This window comes from Nipponia nippon, unplaced genomic scaffold, assembly GCF_047370975.1.
Source record: "Nipponia nippon isolate SJK-2023a ecotype South Korea unplaced genomic scaffold, ASM4737097v1 scaffold_7, whole genome shotgun sequence".
Lineage (NCBI taxonomy): Eukaryota > Metazoa > Chordata > Aves > Pelecaniformes > Threskiornithidae > Nipponia > Nipponia nippon.
In genome coordinates, this window is record NW_028262391.1 from 14,002,969 (window position 1) to 14,022,082 (window position 19,114).

The 19,114-nt window shown below is 44.8% G+C and overlaps 2 protein-coding genes across 9 annotated transcripts in view; one reads left to right on the forward strand and one right to left on the reverse strand.

The window, feature by feature from the left end:
• Positions 1-13,727, forward strand: part of OSTN (osteocrin) — a 115,962-nt gene extending 102,235 nt beyond the window's left edge. For 6 of the 8 annotated variants that reach the window (XM_087739715.1, XM_087739710.1, XM_087739714.1 and 3 more), the window contains 2 exons: positions 3,269-3,348; positions 3,670-4,037. In XM_087739715.1, the coding sequence (XP_087595841.1) occupies positions 3,269-3,348; positions 3,670-3,692 (103 nt within the window). In that variant the 3' untranslated portion in view covers positions 3,693-4,037. Of the gene's footprint in view, positions 1-3,268; positions 3,366-3,669; positions 4,038-13,681 lie in introns of those variants that run through there. The other 2 variants (XR_015700515.1, XM_087739711.1) reach the window with 2 other exon arrangements.
• UTS2B (urotensin 2B) lies at positions 8,307-17,519 on the reverse strand. Its single transcript, XM_009468457.2, has 5 exons — positions 17,396-17,519; positions 15,033-15,134; positions 11,999-12,036; positions 10,561-10,654; positions 8,307-8,811 (listed from the first exon to the last, which is right to left on the reverse strand). The coding sequence occupies exons 1-5, from the start codon at positions 17,517-17,519 to the stop codon at positions 8,786-8,788; spliced, it is 384 nt and encodes a 127-aa protein (XP_009466732.1). The 3' UTR covers positions 8,307-8,785.
• Between the last annotated feature and the right edge of the window lie 1,595 nt (positions 17,520-19,114).

Here is a 19,114-nt window from a genome sequence, read left to right on the forward strand (position 1 = left end):
GATATGGCTGGGGAGAGGCAGTGAGTTTGGGGCAAAGCTCAAGAGGCTGTTTGCTATATGTGAAAGAGCTTAACTGTATTGTTCCCTTCTTCTGGTAACTGTCTTCTTTTGGATGGAATCCCCAGTGCCACAAAGTATTTAATAACATGCTTAATGCTTAATCTGGAAGTGGAAAGTATTCACAAGAGCCAGTCAACATTACAAGTATTTTTTTCAAACAGAGTTTTGCAATATTTTCTTGTTATTTTTCCATTTATCCACCCAGTCTGCTACTAGGACTTTTTGACTGCAGCCAAAAGTGATATAATATGTAATTCTTAAAACCTTGAGTAGAACTATTCTGTTCTGTATATCTCTTCACAAGATCAGAATCAGCTTATTCTTTATTTGCTTTTTAGCATGTTTTCCCTTTCCAGGGGAAGAAATAGAAGGTAATTTTTGAAGCTGCAGTGCCTTTTTTGCAAAAGTACATGGTATTCCTGATTTGTCTTATGCTTTTTGGGTGGAAATCTTGTTTCATTCTATGTGCAGTACAAAAAACCATGAAAAAGGGAAATTGTGGTGAAAATTGGCCAAGTTTTCTAACAGCTTGTCTCTGAATAATGAGCTCATGCAAATGAGTGACACACTGCACAAAATTCCTCCTTTCCCAGCATCATCAGCACAGTTTGCAGTTTTGCATTGAGTTTATCACTTCGGGGGAGCTAATTAGCTTTTGAGTCTGGGATTGACTTGTTTATTAGAACCATCTGAGCTGCCTTGGTCACTGCATTGATGGTCAGATGCTGCCATCAACACGCACCACAGATCAGATGAGTGCTATGAAAGAGTAGAAAGGCTGTACCTTTAGGTGGAAACAGGCAGAGGCTGCTGCACTTAGAAGAGTAAAACAGAAGACTGTCATGCACACAGTAGATAACAGCCCATTCCTGTACCAGCTGAGATGGTTACCTTTAGAGACCAGATAATGACTTTTGAAGTGTGAAAGCTGTTAAATAGATTCAGCCCCCTGAATTAACACAGTGTGTGTAGTGCCCGGCAACACAGCAGAAACTTTTGGAAAAGAGCAGTTCAAGTGAAGTCCACTTAACAGATTGTTGTGGCACCCACCAGTTACAGGAGGGCCCAGATCCTAGTCTTGCTCACCAACATTAATTTACAAAACTTTGAGAACATGGAAAAAGCATGCAAGAAGACATGAGTCTCCAGAAGATGTAGAAAGATCCATAGACAGACAGAGAGAAAGAGACACCGGGAATCTTAGAAAAGGCTATTTTAAATACAAATACTTCCCTAGTAAGTGCTGAAATAGGCACAGTCTGGTTTGGAAGACAAAACAACGCGGCAGGCTGGAGAGGAAGCGGTGGCTGCACTGTTGTGGCTCAGGATGGCCATGAGAGGGGAAGCTCCGCTGCACTGCCTGCCTGCCTGCTGCCTGCTCAGCCTCTCCTCTTGGCATGAGGCTACAATTTCCTTCTCTGTTTAACTACAGAGCATGATGGTGTTACAACTAATGATGCAGAAACCACCCCCCCACCCCACCCCCACTCCCATAATCCAATCTAGGAAATTAATTCCCCTTTTTATAAAGTCAGGCTCAGTATGACTCCAGCAGCCTAAGTCTTCCACACTTGTAGGCTTGTGCCTACACCTGGGGGGAAAACCTCCTTCAGCGAAAGGGTAGTCAGGCACTGGAACAGGCTGCCCAGGGAAGTGGTTGAGTCCCCATCCCTAGAGGTATTTAAAAGACGTGTAGATGTAGTGCTTAGGGACATGGTTTAGTGGTGGACTTGGCAGTGCTAGGTTAACAGTTGGACTTGATGATCTTAAAGGTCTTTTCCAACCTAAATGATTCTATGATTCTAAAAGAGTGCTGCCCTTGAGGCAACAGACTGAGGATCAGCCCTTGGCTTTCTTTCCGTTTGCTTTCCCTATGGCTTAGTGCAACAAAGCTGGGTACATAGGTGTTTGACAAAGGGACAGTGAGGGCTATATGAACAGCTCCCCTTCATTTGCAATGTTCTGTAGCCACTCCAGCGTGACCGATGTGGTGCTCCCTACATACGTGGTACACTGTCAGTTCCCATTTCTTGACCTCATTTGAAAAGTAGCTGGAAAAGAGACAGTGTGAAATGGGCTGCTGATGCTGGAATGATGCCTCTGAGCTTCAGCCCATGCTTGAGAGGTGTGAGGAAAGGAGACTGCTCAGAGGAGACCATAGACTAGACAGACAGTCCTGGGCGGGGTGTGCAGGGCCCCCAAAGCTACAGGCTGAGTGAGCATGGCAGTGCTAGCACATAGAGTTAGATTCAAGTACACCATAGCATGCTCTCCTGCATTTGCCAACTTACAGAACAAAATTTCTTTTTATTTATATACCTTGACAAGGGCAGATAGAGAAAAGAGTTCATCTTCCAGGGCTTGTCTTGGACCTGTATTTCACTGGCAAGTATTTCCAAGGGCAAAAGTTGAGGTTGTTCTCAGCTGCAGAAAAATCTCACCATTTCCACAATTAGTTACAATAAAACTTCTGCTGGTGGAAAAAATGCTCAAAAATGCTGAATTAAGATGGGAAAATTTCTTTTTTATGTTAAAAAATCATAATAAAATATTCCTGCATAGAACTTCTTTCACACTTTCCTCATGCCCTCATTCATCAAATCATCAGGAAATGTACTGTATGGAGGAAAAAACAAAACCAAAAACCTCCCATTTTCAATCTCATCAAAGGGTTGCTACTATACAATTTTGAGAACAGTGCATTGCAGCAGACCCCATAGGAAAATCCTGACAGGGTTTCTCTAACTTGTCCCCTCTGCTACCATGCAATACTTTCTACCTCCTTGCTTATCTTAGTCCCAGTTGGCCTTGGAGATTTCAAAGATCCAAGCTAATGAGTCACCTGAAGTATATGATACTATGATGAAACAGTTCCCCTTTATGCATGCAGTGTATCTCCTTTCTTTTATGAATAGCAGTTAACCTGTGAAGTTATTTGTTTTCTGCCAAATAAAAACAGGGATAGTGGATCAGCGTCAGCCAGTCTGTAAAACAGGTGCAACTCCTGCCTATTCTTTTGTAAGACAAGTGAAGCATCTTATTTTTAAACACTCGCATCTTTGGCGGCTCCTGCACAGCTGTTCTGTCTGAACAATAAGTTGTTAGTGGGATGAATGGAGGAATCAAAGATGTAGTAACATTTATATTATTCTTATGATGTCTTTCCCCAATTCTTTCCCTCCTTCTTTCTTTTTTTTTCCTCGTGCAGGAAAGTGGTTGAGCTGCCTAAGAGACGGTTCGGAGTTCCTCTTGACCGGATTGGAGTGAGCCGTCTCAGCAACACTAAGGGTTAGCAGTTCCTGCAAGTAAGCCAAAGTACTCTGGGTGTGGGCAGGCTTGGAGAACCCCACCTGTTCTCAGTTACATGGAGGTACTCAAGTCATGCCAGTAGGCGTGGAAAAAGTGGCTTGGAGAATGACAGCTTCTTATAACATGGATTGTGACTGTCAATTTAACTCGAATGCCCTAAATTACAACTTAGTACCCCCCTACAAGAAAACAAGTATTCCTAACGTTTTCATCTCCTGTAGACCACCTGACAGTGTGCTTGTCCAAGCCTTGCAATTCTGACATGGGAAAATATAATGTTTACTGCTTTTCTGCCTACAGGTGCTTCTGTTCTGAATGATTGATGTTGTATTGGAAACATTAGAGAAATACAGAAGATGCATCACAGCATGTCTTGTCATTGACTAATGATACAACACTCAAGGAACTGACCTCCTGCAAAATCTGTTTCACATTGCATTTTAAGAATGTTGCATTTACAAATAACAAATTCAATTCATCAGGTCAGAATGCTCTCACAGTTGTGCACGGTGTCACTGATAGGAGTGAACAGAAAATATGTATATAGTTTAATTGCATGGCATTTATTTCTTAAACTTGCAGAAGTTCATTATCCTAGCAAGGACTGTTAGATTTTTTGGATTGAAAATAAAACTTCCAGAGATGCCAACAGCAGTCAATGAAAAGCAGATGGTTTGCTTTGCACATTTCTTTTAAGAGGATGTTTGTTTGGTAGATGAAGGGAGGATTTAACAGTTATGGGACAAACCTAGAATTTATTTGAACTGCTGTTTGGGAGAAGATGTCTACTGACTTCTCTAGGAGTTAGTCTGAATAAGAACTGTGACAATACTTTAGTATTTGTCCTGTTGTTTTTAGTAGTCATTCTCTTATCTCTGCACCATTTTTAGACATGTTTTCATCATATGGCAGATCCCGAAAGGTGGTGAGACTTCTAGTTTCCTCCTCTAAGCTGATGAATACATTTCACTCCTCCCTATGCATAACATAGGATAGCGTCCAAATATGAAGTCATCTACTTCCTAGGCCACCTGCGTCATATGCCTTATTTTAGCGTCTTGATGTGTGCACAGGGCATAATCAGATATCCAAGAGTTCAAGTATTTCTCACTGGTAAAATGTAAACATGTCCTCTCCATTTCAGAGTAAAACAGGCTATCTTAAATCCTGTTTCATGCTTTTCACTTCTTTCCAGATTATAAAATATAGCTGAAAAGAGCTGTTTGCTGACATCTCAATGCTCAGATTCCTAGCTAATGTTTTCTAAACCCCACATGCTCCTTCTTGGACTTTGGTCCATGTCAGCTAAATTCCTTGGATTACTATTCTTGGGTATAAATCATCCTTAGCATTGCAAAAGAAGATCCATTGAGAAAGGTATTATGCAGGAATAAGAAAAAAATTATTCTTGCCAAACACCCTGTGTTAGGCAGGGAATAAGGCTGGAGATAGGAATTAAGTGTTAATTTCCTAATCTTATATGAGGCACAAAGCACCTAGCCATCAGCTAGCAAAATGGGGAAAAATACAGCTTCTCAATCAGCTGCAGGAAAGGAGTTGGGAAGTCAATGAGTCTTTGAAGTTAAAGCTATTGTGAGGATTGGGACTTTGAGGCAATTGCCCTGGTTCTGGCCATGGTGGGAGTTGAGGCTCCCACTCAGAGAGCAGGTAGCATCCAATTCATGTCTGAGAGGGGGTAGTGCTCAGCCATAGCAGGGGCCTTTCCCATTTTCCTTCTTGCTTACAGCCCTGCCCTGAGACCAGGACTGGCCCAGCCACAGAAAATTTGCAAGAAATTTTGCTTTTCTTGACATCTCCAATATAGGCTAATGCTGCTGAGAGCAGCTGCACAAACCAGTGAATCACATCAAGAGATGCCCCCATCTTTCCCATCAAGCAGAGCACTCTCTAGCTGAGTTAGGTGATCATTCCTCCCTTGGTGGGTGAATTGTCAGTACTTGTGTGTAAGGTGAAGCACCACAGATGCTTTCCAGACCAAGCTCTTGGAAGTCATAGAAAGAAAGAAGGGCTTTAAGTCCATATGTGGTCATCTTGGGTTTCTGCTCCCTGCTTTTCCCCTGGTCCCACTGCTCATTTTCTGCCTTCAACTTTGCAGGTGAAGGCTCTCAGAGCTGGATTGAGTGGGTGCATGTAGACTGACTGAGTCAAGACAAGCTTTTCTGTCCATGTTAGAAGCAAGTCTGTAAATGCAGTCCCAGACAAGCCCAGACCCTGTCCTCTGCTGTGCACTGCCACCACCTACCTTGAGCCTGCCCTGCAGTTTAGTAAACAGTTATCTTCTTGCACTGAGCCAGATCCAGACAGTCTGCAGATAATCTGCTTGCCAGATTATGGCAGTAGCCATATGTATGGGGCATGGGCAGATTATGGAAGTGATGACCTGACCACTCATACAGCTGTCTGTCAAAAGCAGCATGGACAGAGTCATTGTGTGACATATTTTGGGAGACTCGGATCAGACGAATCCAATGCTAACACAGTGGCTTTGCAAAGACACTGCTGGATCATAAAAGTATTTAACAGGTGGCAGGTATTAGCCTGGGCTTCCAAATAAAAAGGGGTTTCAAAGCCTGTAAGTTGTGTGCAGAAATGCCCTCCATCTGAAGGGTGATGTGAAAGCACAGAAGGACAGAAGTGTCTGTGGTGATTGCTCGGAACTGGGAGCTGGAAGCTTCAGTCCTGCTCTTGGCTCGCACTTCACTGCATGGATTACTTGGGAGAAAGCAACAGCCTTTCTGTTCCTCTGCCCCATCCACCACAGAGCACATTGAGACCTCCTGTGGCTCAAAAAGCACTCTTTAAAATCCATAAATTGGCAAGTTTAAAACTGGCTGTTTAAAATATGATGATGTCTGAAAGGCTGAACACCACAATTTGTTTTCGTAGACAATACTGGACAGCTTCAGTCATGGTGCATAGCATTGATGTCAACAAATGTGAAATGAGGATATACTGCAGCATCCTTTGCATGCTAGATTTGCCCTGTGCTGCCTGCTTGCAAATCCATTCAGATGCCGGTGAGGATTTTCTGCTAATAAATCAACGTGGTCTACTAGAATACCTAAGGGAAATCCCTTTAATTGTTGCCCATGGGTCATTAACTTTAGCAAGAGTGACTACCCAAGCATGGGTAAGGTGTGAGCAGCCACGATGTGGAGGTGGCACCTGAGGAAGAGAAGAGTTTCTGTTCTGTGTGTTTAGGAGAAAGGACAGGACCCCCACAGTGACGTGTTGAGGGTGAGCCTAGGGAGAGCATCACTGCCTTTGTGTCAAATTACTAAATAAATTACATTCAACATTTATTCATCACTCTAGCTGAAGCAGCTAACGCAGCAGCGTATAGTGCCTGTGAGGAAATAGTGGGGTAGTTTGGGTACCATGAGCACTTAAATAACTGCACTGATAGGATGTAGCACACCATATGGGCTAAAAATCACTGCTAAGCAGCATGGTGCATTGCACTCCAGGGAATTCCTGTGTCTAGGATCAGACCAAGCTGTTAAATAGCCACAGACGCTGTATTCTTTTTCCCGACTTGCTGATGAGTTGTCACACCGGGTCGGGAAGGCATGGCTACAGCTAGCAGGTAACAGATGGAGCCTGCTGCTTCGGCCTTTCATTGCACTGGGATTTCCTGCAAGCTGAAAGCATCTGAGCTGAACGCCAGCTTGGGGCACTCAGTGCAGCTCTTGTAATGCACCTCCCTTTCAGCTGGCACACCGAACTCTTTAAGAGAGACCCTTCTCTTGGCAATAGGCTATAATTTTTTCCTGGATTTGGTGCTGTTGTGAGGGTATGTGAAAGTATGCTCCCACATACCTTTTCACTTGCACAAAAGCAACAGAAAATGGCAAATGTGTTCTGAGTCACTACCAAAGAAACAACAAAGAATTAATGTTAACAGCAAACTGTATTTTGCATGTCATTAGATATCACTGATATAATCAAGCTGGTTTTATTCCATGGATACCGGCTTTGGCCTGTAATAGGATGAATAGATCTCCTGTTAATGAAGTACAAGGTACTGCTGTGGTAAGCGTGTGCTTCTTGCCAGAGCCCAAGGCAATGAACGTAGCATGGTAATTACAGCTTTGGGAGAGGTAAAGTTTTGAAGAATATGTAGTATTCAAGCTACAGTTAAATAGCATGGCTCGACAGGGCTGGAGAGACAGTTCAATTCTAGGCAAAATCAGTCCACACATTCACAGTGGCTACCAGACTCTGCTCTCATTTACACTGTTGGAACCTCAAAGTTACCGTCAGGATTCTTTCGGAATTTACACCTTTGGGAACACGGTCCTTTGTTTTTGCAAATAAACATGGATAACGTGACTTAAGATGAATATATGTAGGAACCACTGATGGATTGTCTCTTCCTTTTGGACAGGGGCAGACATAATTCTGCTATAGAAAAAGCCAGCTACCATCTGCATGACCAGCCAGATGAGCCAAAAATCTCTGCTCAAAACATCTCTTTGGGGTCAACAGGTAGAAATCAGTGGGTCTGGTCCAGTCCTATGAGGACAGCGGCCCACACATATCTATGAGGAAGACCCACCTCTCATTCCCAATTCTGGTCAAAAGGAGGGGCCTCTTCCTCAGGCATATTAAAACAGGCCAGCGTTGCTATACCTAGATGTTTAATGGGAGCTTTTTTCCCATTGTAAACTTCACATGAATCATTAAGGTAACAAGAGCCTACATCAAGGGAAATGTGCTGCCCCTTGGGCCTCTGCAGGGGGTGAGAAAGAAAACAGCACGTGCTTCTGTGCAACAGAAAATCTTTATTGGAATGATATCCAAAGGATCCAGACTTCCGTGCCTGTCCTCCCCCAAACCTACTGTGTACGCTGACGGGACACGACGAGGAACAGCTCTGGCTCAGCAAGCCGAGGCAGGCAGCCCTGAGCCCTTCACATTACACCTAGTCTGCCTTCCTGTCCCAACAGCGGGTGTTAGGTCATCACAGACCTGCTCATAGGAGGCGACGGAAAACCCAGACACCTCTGTGAGCAACGTCTGCAGATATGGGCAGAGGCCCAAGCTCAAGGGAACTGAGTTAGTGCTTGGTGCCTCAGGGGACCTGTTGAGAAGGGGAAAAGTGTACAGTAACAGCAGACTGAATGGCACACACAGGACAGCAAGGAAAGTTGGGAAGCATCTTCCAAGTAGAAGATCATGGCAGGTTAAACCTGGAAGGAAAGAACAGTGGAGAGTGGTAGTGGGCTACCAGCTCCTGTCACAGTCCCTGTTAGACTTGGCTGTGGTGTGGTCATGGAGGATGGCATCCAAGTTAGCAGCACGATGAGAGAACAGAACAAACTCTTAACACATTAATACCCAGCAAGGCAGTTTGGGGAAGGGCTCATCTTCATCCTCCAGTCCTGGCAAGCCTTCAGATGCAGTATTTCCAAAAGCAGGCTGGGAAGGGATACAAGAGAAGGATGTTAGCACCCAAGGGACTTTTTCCAGCTCCCTGCTCTGTCCCTGGAGTGGGTTTCAAAAGGCCCGTGTCTTGAGAGAGTTGGGGTGCGAAGCCAGCATTGTGGTTTATGGGCACATCTCAATAACCAGCTTTGACTTCATATAACACTTTTAGAAGGTGTTTCTTTTAGCTGCTTATAGTATAAATAAGGGGTCTAAAAGTCATTTCCGTGTTGCTTGATTTATAAGGGTTTGATTTTCCTTTTGCTCTGCTTCAGCAATATCAGGAATCAGCTTTTTCTTTCCTGTCTACTGGCCAGTAGTTTTGCCACCTCAGAGGTGTGTGCAGGCTTTTTCACCTGTGGCTGACTGGAAGAACAGGATACTGACTTGGAGAGACCGGATCTGGTCCTTACAATTTTTTTTAAAACTCAGTCACCCTATCACTCTGCTGCTAACTGTCCTCCAAACAACATTGATCTCTGTGGGATCTTCTAAGAAGACTGGATTAGGGAAGGATGCACATTTTGGTGTTAGAAAAAATAGCTGTATCACGGCCATGCCCTGTTCTTTGAATCCTGTGTGGGTCTCCTATTGTCAAGTATGAGAAGAGATTTCTACTTGGTTTTTGAAAGCAGGGTCTTGGGAGAAAGCTTCTACTGAATTAGCAGTGCTTATGCTGAGACACGAGCTCCTCCCAGACTGGAAGGACTTTAGATGAAAGCAAAGATTCTCTGCTTTCATTTCTGACAGAATCTGATTTAAACCTGGCAGAAGGAAGTAGTTTTATCTACATTTGAACCTTCACAGACTGGTGGGGGCATGAATTAGATTAGCCAAATTAATGACAGCCTCCAGGGTTGCTTATAAATTGCAGATTGGCTAAGGATCACCTAAGCACTTAAGCAAGCCTTGCACAAAGGGATTTTCTCTTGGCTGGCTGGCACATTGTCAGCTTGCACGTGCATAGAGCATTGTGGGGTAAGGGCAGAACTAGCTCTTCTGTTTTTAGGCCAGATCCGTCATCAGTGACTTCTGATTTACAGCTGCCGCTGCTTTACGGAGGAATCCACTGAAAGCCAGCATGAACGGCATTGTCCATGTGCTTGTCAGGGGCAGCCTTGCAGGAGCACTGGTGCAATATGCTCCTGAGTTACTGGATACAGACTGGACAAAGCTTGGAGACCAACTGGGGGACCTACCAGATCTTAGTTCCCTGCATTCTTGGTTGATTTCCACATCCTTTCTAGCTGCTTTTCATCAGCACAAACAAGTGCTCCTTTTTTCTCTGTAGGGAGGCAGTGACCTTGGCAGAGGGGAATGCATGCAGTCCACATGCCTCATTATGCCTTCAGCACTAGCTTTGTGCCCAGAGCAAAGCGACAGGTGCAGTGTGGGGATGTGTTCATCCAGAACTCACCCCCTCCAGGAGAGGCACTCATTGGTCATATAACCCCACATTCCTCTGTGAAAAGAGGAATGCAACACTGACTACCTCCAGTGAGGTCCTGGGTGTGCCGACCTGGTGTATCTGCCCCGACAGTAGACAGGGTTGGGTACACAGTCCTTCTCACTAGGTGCTAAACCAGCCAGCCACTAACAAGAGAGGGCCAGGACTGCTAGAAAAGCTGCCAACCTGTTTTTCAGCATATTGGGGCGTGTTTACTGTCACTGTGTGTTGCAGAAAGGAAGCCCTGGAGATGAGAGCTGGACAGCATGGCTGCAGGGCTCGAACCCAAAACCTACCGCGTTTTTTGGGCTGGGATGCTGAGAGACTTTCCAAGGCATAGGCCACCTCTGACCCTTCCTCAGTTGAAAGCTGATCCTTCAACTTCTCCAGCTGTTTAAAAACAAACACAGCAGTAAACAAATGCCCCATCATGAAGAGCTCCACAGCATGTTGGCAAGTGCAAGGCAGCTCAGAGGCAGGAGGTACAGGCAGCCTGCTGACAGCATCACTGGGGAGGACAGGGTCTTCCCTTTAGCAGAACCATTCCAGGAGGATCTGCCTTTGGAGCACTCACACCTCCTCATGTCCTCCTCCATTAAGCTGCTTGTTTGGTGGCAGCAGTGTAGACACTCTTTGCTCTTCCCCCAAACCCCAGGGTGCAAACCCCTGTGGAGAGGAGGCTGTGTAGAAGGATATTGCACCACTAAGAGTTAAGTCAGTGCTGGGGCACGAGGTGTCCAGGCATCCACCCCCTGCAGCAGAGAACATTGCTTCTCCATTGCTCTGGGCTGTCCCTCCCCTCCCATTCCTCCAGCTCTTGCTAACTTCCCTTGGTTATAATGTGGAAAGTCCACGGTATTTCTTCTCCACCTGTAGCTACAGGAACATCTACGGCCATGATCTAGACTTCTGCTCTGGCAGTGTTGCTCCCAGGAAGCCAGAGCTTACTAGGGCAGGAGCTGACAGCCCTAGGGCAGGGCATGCCTCCCGTCTGGCATGCTGCACTGTGGTTTTTCAATCTGAAGTGAAAAGTGCCAAGTGGAACCCAGCACGACCTCCAGGATCCATGCCAACAGCTGGACCTGGCCTGAGAAAGGGTAAAAAGGGTTTCCACTGCTTGTGGGGTTTGGGGCACAGTGCGAGCCATGTCAAGGTTGCTGCACACCTTTCCCTGTTTCTGGAAACTCAGTGTAGGATGGGGCTTGCTCTTGCTGTCTCTATGTGTGTGCACTCTGCACAGCAGGGCTCTGACCCTGGGTAGGGCCTCCCTTACTAGGAAAGAGCCCAGACAAAAATCAGTCTGGATTAGGTGTGCAGAGGCTAGCGCTCTAACTTCAACCCATTATCAGATGCAGCCAGCTGATGGAATGCCTCGGAAGGCAGCAAGACCTCCCCTTCTCCCTCCCTTTTCTTCCATGGAGATTTCCTTTGGCATCATTTTTTTTCCTGGCTTAGCCTTCACTGGCCTTTCACTGGTGGCAGAGGCAAGAGCTGCCTCAGCCTTTATTGAATGAGTCTATAACCTTGCTCTCTTTTTCTCTTTTCCATCTTGTGCAGCTATTTAGCCTAAGTTCTGCTTTTCCCTTTGTGTGATACATGCTCACATTATAGCAGCAGAATGAAGAGCAGCAGGATGTAAAGATAGAAGAATAGGGCATAAAGACAATAGGCACAGTTGTTTAGCTACTCATGCAACGGTGTGCATATATATATCTGTGCATTTGCTCCTCTCACCTGTTCAAGCTCTTCAAATTTCTTTGCCAGCTCCCAGTCTGCAAGAAGGAAGAGAGTAACATCAGTATCTGCATTGCTTCCCAAAACTCAAATCCAAAACAGTTTCTTCATTTAACCTCTTCGGTGGTTGACAAAAAAAGACCTAGTTATCATTTATTTCCTGATAGTGATCTCCAAATCTATGGTAGCAGAAACAGTGACAGAAAAGCAGGCTTCGTCTGCTGAATTCTATGGGACTTTAATTCTCCATTATGATGGAGGATTCTTTATTGCTCACCACATTCTAGGGGAATTGGCCCAACAAGGTCATGTACTGTGTGATAGCAACTCAGGTGAACCTCTTTGCTGCTCTTTAATTTTCATCCTGATAACAACAAATCCCTAATGCTGGCTTTTCTGTCATTGGCCTTTTATGAGTTCCCATTGCTTCCTTTAAGACTTGTTTACCTCCACATCACCCGGGCAGGCAGAAGTCAGAAGACACAGATTTAGCCTAACATAGCTTATTGCTTTGTAAGTCAGCAAACATCAGGGTTGGCAGAGTGGAGCAACAGGAAAAGTAATATAGCAGTGAGCGCATGGGTTTCACCCTTCTAAATGTTAGGGGAGCAATGGGATCTGGGGACCAGCTTCATAGATCAGACTTAGAGATCCCAAGGCTGAGCAGTACTGTGCTAGACTGTCAAAAAAAACTATGCAGGTGGATGAATGGGCTGCCCTGAGATATCCCATCCAGAAGAAGGGGAAAGTCAGGTGCCTATGAACAGAATCTAAAACCTCCAGCTGAATTGGGAAGGGCCTGGACTAGCAATAGAGAAAGCTGCAGGAAGGGATGGGGGATTTCAATCTCACTCCTCTTGAGGACTGAGGTACCTTATTCCAGACTCAAACTGATGTCAAAAACATTTTTGTTTTAATAAGATGGCTGAAACAATGGAAAGCACCATGAAAAAAGCAAGCTCGGTCAAAGCTGAGTGACTGGACTGCAGCAGTTCTCCTGGGAAGGAAACGCAAAGTGATCAGCTGGTCTTAAGTGCCAGTTTGGGAAAAAAATGCACTAAAATAAGCAGAAGAGCCAGGAAAGAGCTAAAGAATGTCTCTACTGGGCCCCACAAGAAAGCCGAAAGCCAAAAGCCAGCCCTGGAGCTGTCTCCTTTGCTCCTAATGTGGCAGCAGGCATTGGTCTGCATCTCCAAGGGGATTTAGGACATAATTCCCTCTGATTTCAGATAAGAATTCAGCACACAGACACATCGCCAGACTTGGGCTTTTTTTTAAACATTTGAAACTAAGAAGGGTGCCAAGAAAGAGCTGACTGCATTCTCAGTTTCTCCTTCAAGAAGGAAACAGTTCAATTGAAAAATCCTGAATATTTTCTGACAGATATTCATCCAACAGAAAAAGCAGCAGTTCCTAAGCAAATCCATTACATCAGGGCTCAATTTGAGAGATGGGATGGGGATACGGATGGGCTGGGAGTCAGGAGGTGGGGGCTCTGTTCCTGGCACTGCCAGCAATGACCTCAGGCAGATTCCCCTTAAGCAAGTTTTTACATATCCATAAGGCAGAGACAGCCAGGCCTGCATATCTACAAGTGAAAAGTGCCATTGAAGAGATTATTATTATTATTATTATTATTATTATTATTATTATTATTATTATTCAAATTTTTACCTCTTTCAGAGTTTCAAGTGCCTATTTTGGCTGGACTTTCTGCAAACTGTAAGCTTGGCCAATGACTGCTATGAATAGAAAATGAACCGTGGACAAAATTTGGAACAGATTATCTCAGGCAGGAGGAAGGAAGTTAATTTATGGATGAAGCCTTGAGAAACTGCCTGCTGTAAATCCTCTGTCTGTGCTCTGCTCAGAGATTCATTATATTCAATTGTCTGGCATAAAATGCAGCCTTTCCTCCAGGAGTAATAAGTGCAATAATCCATAAACCAATCATAAAAATGTTATTTCTTGAATGCATCCACTTTGCAAGAAGAATGCCTTTGTTAGTATAAGGATTTGATTTATTTGTGTTTATTTACTTGTCCCGGGATTGTTTAACCACTGCCTCACTGTATTAACAAGGGGCTGGGGAAGAGCACTGAGTGATTTTGACAAATGGATTTTCATAACGAAATTTTTGCTGGGCCCCGTTCTTGGCTGTTTTCGCAGGCAAGGCCAGCTTCCTGCTCTGGGACCACCACATATGGCCCAAACCCTCCCCTGGCTGCGGTGGCCGTGGGAATAGCTGACCCCTGTAATCCATATGGTTCTTGTGATCGCTGTGCGTATTGTCATGGAAAGCCCAAGTTTCTCTTCAGCACTTCTGAGTTTAGAGGCTGTTGCAACATGCGGGTGGCTTTAAATTTAGTGCCTGTTCACAGAGCATGGACAGGAAAAGCCTCCACGTGGCCCGTCTTTGGCCTCTCTGCTGTGTGGGAAAAGCCCGTTGTCTCAACCTCTTGCAGCAGTAGCAGGGACTCAGGCTCAGATGGGAGCTCCCACTACTGTTGTCCCAGCCTACACCTGACCCCAAGGGATCTCAGCCACATGCTCTCTGCAAAATCTTGATGCTGCCCCACTGCCCCGTGTGCTTACAAGATGCTGCTGGTTTTAGCATGCCAGGAAGACACTGAGCTGTATCTTAGAAGCACACGGGGCAGTAGAGAGGTGACTCCCAAGGCTGGCCCATGCCCCAGGCATAGTACACAATCTCTCAGGTATAGCAAAGGCACAGGGACTCAGCAGCATCTCTTCTTGTTATTAATTATGTACACACACATGCTACCTTGGCAGCTCAGTATTGAGTGTCTGAGTATCTAGGGTGCATGGGTTTGGGCAGCTTTACATTGCATTGCAAAAGCAGGTCCAGGAGCCCCATAATGCAGAACAGCTGACATTAATCATGTGTAGGCACCACACTGGGTGCCTCCACTTTCTAAGCAGTTGGTATTTCTGAGGAACCTGAGGAGCAGGTTGCTTACATTCATGCAAACACAGATTCAAGAAGCTGAGAGCTCCCATCCCCTTCGCTTACCAATATTTTCTGGTCTCCGCCATGCAAGCTTCTTATTAAGAAGCAGAGTCAGCAGGGTGTCCTCATGATTTGTGTCTCCTCTCTCCGGAAGCACTCGGTTCTCTGCAGCACATAAAACACACCTTTCTCAATCTCTAATGACAAAAAGGATGGACCCTCTAGCCCCCAACAATAAAAGAAAAATTAAGAAGGCTAAGAAGTGGAAGGAAAATGTCTCCTGTCAGCACTTTGTCAGGGTGGAAGGAGCTTGGAGGAAGAGGAAGATGTGTGAGCAAAGAATAAAACATTCAGGCAGCGAGGACTGTGCAGTGAAAGGGTGCAGGATGGGGGAGCCCTCCCTGCCAGCTCCAGGCTGCTGGCCAGTCTCACTGCAGCCTCATCAGCATGGCTGGCTGCAGAGAGCTGGAGACATCACCTTGATTTAGACAGTCCTGACCTCTTCTGCAAGGCGGATGTAGCGAATGCCTCTGCAAAGCCAGACAGCAACCACAAGAGCCTCTCTTCTCAAAACTGCAGGTGCTCCCCCCCTCACCCCATCCATCTTCCCAGGGTTGATAGAGGTGGGAACTTGCTCCTGGAGGGCTGACGTGTGGGTACCACAGCTGAAAAGCCCTGCAGCCCTGCAGGCTATTCTTGCGCTCACTCAGCCTTGGGGCTGCTCTGTCTGATTGCCACTGGTATTAAAGGATTCTTCCTGAACAGAGGCAAAGTGTGGAGGAGTTCAAAGCGAACCTCTTTATACCCAAGGAAGCTTCTTAGCTGTAGGCCATGCAGAATTTTTCTGTTTTCCAGGAAAAGCTTCCCCAAGTTGCTGTCCTAAAGCAGTTTGGGCCTCTCTATGAGGCCCCTTTAGGGAGCTTTCTCAGTGGTTTTGCTTTAGTGGTTGTGGCTATGCCCTCAAATGAATGGTTGTGAAGCTCAAGGGTTCAGCAGAAACCAACGGACACAGGGGATGGGACTAATCAGAGCCCTGAAGGCTCTGAGACCCTCCCAGCTCTGCTGAACAGATTTCCAGGATCATCTGAAACTTCGATGTTGCATTCATTTTTAAGAATGACAGAATGGGAGCCAGACTTTACAGGGAGAATTACCATTCCCCAAAATCTTCGGTCTGAACACCTCTGCCCCACACCCAGACCCTGAAAAACCCTAGAAGATGCCTACAGAATCTATGGAAAATGCAAAGAAATTATGCAGAAAGGCTTATTTTCTCTTCTTTCAGTATCTTTAGGGCTTCTGCTCACTTCCTTCAAGGAGGTAAGAGAGGAGAAAATAGTCTTGTATAGCCATCAGCCCTACATAGCTGTGATGGGATGAATGCAATTATTTTTGATACACGAGACAAAACGTTGTACCAGATGAGCCTCAAGGATGCTCAAGACTATGTGGGAATCAGCTCCATTAGCCAAAATCACATAAATCCGCAGAAGCAGAGGGGCCCTGGCCAAAGTGATGCTCCAAGTATTTGGCCAGACTCAACCCTGCCTCACTCTGCGGCTGAAGCTGCCAATCCTGATTGTGATCTCTAGAAATAAACCCGAGGGACTTAGCAGAGCTACACGCTGTGTAAAACTTGCAGTTAGCGTGGAGTGCTATAAACCTCGTTCTCAAGTCTGAAAGACAGTTATGATTTTAAAATAGCTACTTTTAGTCATTTGGGGGATTTGCTACAGAAAAAAAAAAACCTATAAACACTCTAGTAAAAACTAAACAGAAGCAGTATTTAGATAGAGTGGCCTCAGGAATGTTTTGGTTGTCTTAACAAAAATAAATAGGTGATATAAGAGGAAAAATAATATGAAATGGGATGTTATTTTCAAGCCTATATTTAGCTGCTTTTTTTTTCTACTGCCAAGTCTCTTTAAGAAAGAAGACTAATGATTGACGTTTCCCTGCAGAATAAGTTCAAGCTAAGATTAATTTAAATTATGGGAGAAGAACATATAAAGAAGTTTTGTGAATAAAAAAAGTTCAGCAGCACCCTACTACTGACATTTACGAGCTGTCAAATCTCATATGGTGCATGCTGGAATTGCTACTCTCTGGTATTTTAATGTTTTCCCTTGGAAATTTTCTTTTGGAAGAAAAAGAGCTACCCTTACCAGATTTTACCAGATCTGATATTTTTACTGATTAGCAGAATGTGTCATACAACCAGATGCAGACCAGAAGGACAGCTTTAGCTCATGCTGATATGAACAAGTCTCTGGGCAGCACCCATGTTAATTGATTGTTTAGTATAGCTCAAGATCCATTTTATTTTCTTTCACGGATAAGCAAGTGTTGCATGGCCATGACAAGCAGCAAAGCAAAGCAAAAAGATAACCACCTACCTCTGTCATCTAGTCTGTATTCCAGCTTACCTTGTAGTAAAAAAGGCTCTCCACGTGTAGATGGGACATACACAGTCATGGTCAAGATGGTTAGCACTCCAAGGGACAGCTGGACAGACCAGATCTTCTCCATGTTCCCACCACCCAAAAGCATTCTTTCTTCAGGCACGGTGGAGGACTTCAATGCAACCCAGTGCCAGATGAGCTCACTTTTAAGAGGCAGTGGATGTGCCGTGATTGCAAATGGCCTTTGGAGGAGGGGAGAAAAATATCTCTTGAGATATAATTCAACCTGTCAATATGATTCACTCCTTTGAGAGTGGACAGAACAACCCAGTAACAGACGTCAGATGGAACCTGTTCAATATATCTCATATCAGACTGATCTAATGAATTCTGACGTTCTCACCGGCATGCGCCATCCACGCATGTCGATATACATTCCATACGTACATACATTAAAAATATTTTTTCAGGGCTGCTGTTTTAATGGAGTTCAGACGTGAGGACTCCCACATTAGCAATGAAGATTTGTCTAACGTGCAAGTTGCCGTATGTCACCAGTTTGGACAGAATCAGGTTAATGGGGTTTTGTAATTTATCATCTCACTTCGTAGTGCCTATATTAATTAATGTGAGATATAATGAGTGCTGAAGTGGTGGAAAACAGAGGGAGAGAGTTCTTTTCATTTAACTGATTGGAGGATGTTGAGTGTGTCTTGCTTACCATGACTTATGGCTTTGTCAACGGGAAAGGCATCACACCCTATTTTGGGATTGTGTCTGAGTGGGGGAGTGCAGATTTGGCAGCAGATATGGAATACATCAAGGACGGGCAACTGTCTTCAGCTTTTTCTTGGGGAAAGAAACAAGTGGAAGGTCAGATGCCAGTTCTGGCTGCACAGCCCTATTTTATTAGTTTAGAGCAACGTATTGAGGCACACTGCATGTATTCCATGTCTTCGCAGATTGTGACTACATCTTGGTTTGGCTTCTACTTTTTGCCTGTCCATCACTATCGATCAGGGACCTGCTACTAGTTTTCTATTACAACCTTACCAAGAAAAATGTTGTAATAGTAACAGCGCTAAACTTTGTTCTACACTTCTGCTTCTTCTGCAGAACTGAATCATCTGTACTACATTTTGGCCAAGTTCTTGTACAAATACTCCTAGTGACTCACCTCGTATGCTTTTTTGACACCACATCATGCCAGATTACCCAACATAGCTTCATCTGATGGTACCTGCACTTCATCTTAACTAAAAGACAGCATCATTTCCATGTTTGGGCTTTTGGCTCCTGGTCCCCAGCTCTCCCCACAACTTGCTGTGCACCTTGGATAGCTATAGGATAACTAGCCTTTCAATATCCCTTTTAATATTTACTTTTTACTAAAAAATGAGAGCTCAGATTTTTTTTTTTTGCAAGAAGTGCCTATGAAAATGAATGTGATGCTTCCATTAAAGAGTACTTCTCTACTCCAAAATTTTCCCTGAAGATATAATATGTACAAATAAATCAAACTTGTCTTTTCTCTCAGTCTTGTGAACCAGTGATCAAGTACTGAAGTACTCCCCTTTCCTTCTTCACAAAGTTCTGTTTGCACTGAAGCACACCTACGTCCTACAGGGAACACTTTCCTAGCCACTTCTGTCTCCCTAAGCCACCCATTTCAAACTGGTTGGTAGTGAGCAGCCCCCATAAAGAAGAGGCCATAATCTGATGAGCACCACCTTGCACAGGAGT

Bases quoted from the DNA above. Each gene is read 5' to 3' on its own strand.
- UTS2B (XM_009468457.2), bottom strand. From the start codon at position 17,519: ATGCTTTTGGGTGGTGGGAACATGGAGAAGATCTGGTCTGTCCAGCTG. The intron at 15,135-17,395 runs GTAAGCTGGAAT...TATGTGCTGCAG, and splicing joins AGAGCCTTTTTTACTACAAG to AGAACCGAGTGCTTCCGGAG. The intron at 8,812-10,560 runs GTAGGTTTTGGG...ATCCCTTCCCAG, and splicing joins ATCCCAGCCCAAAAAACGCG to CCTGCTTTTGGAAATACTGC.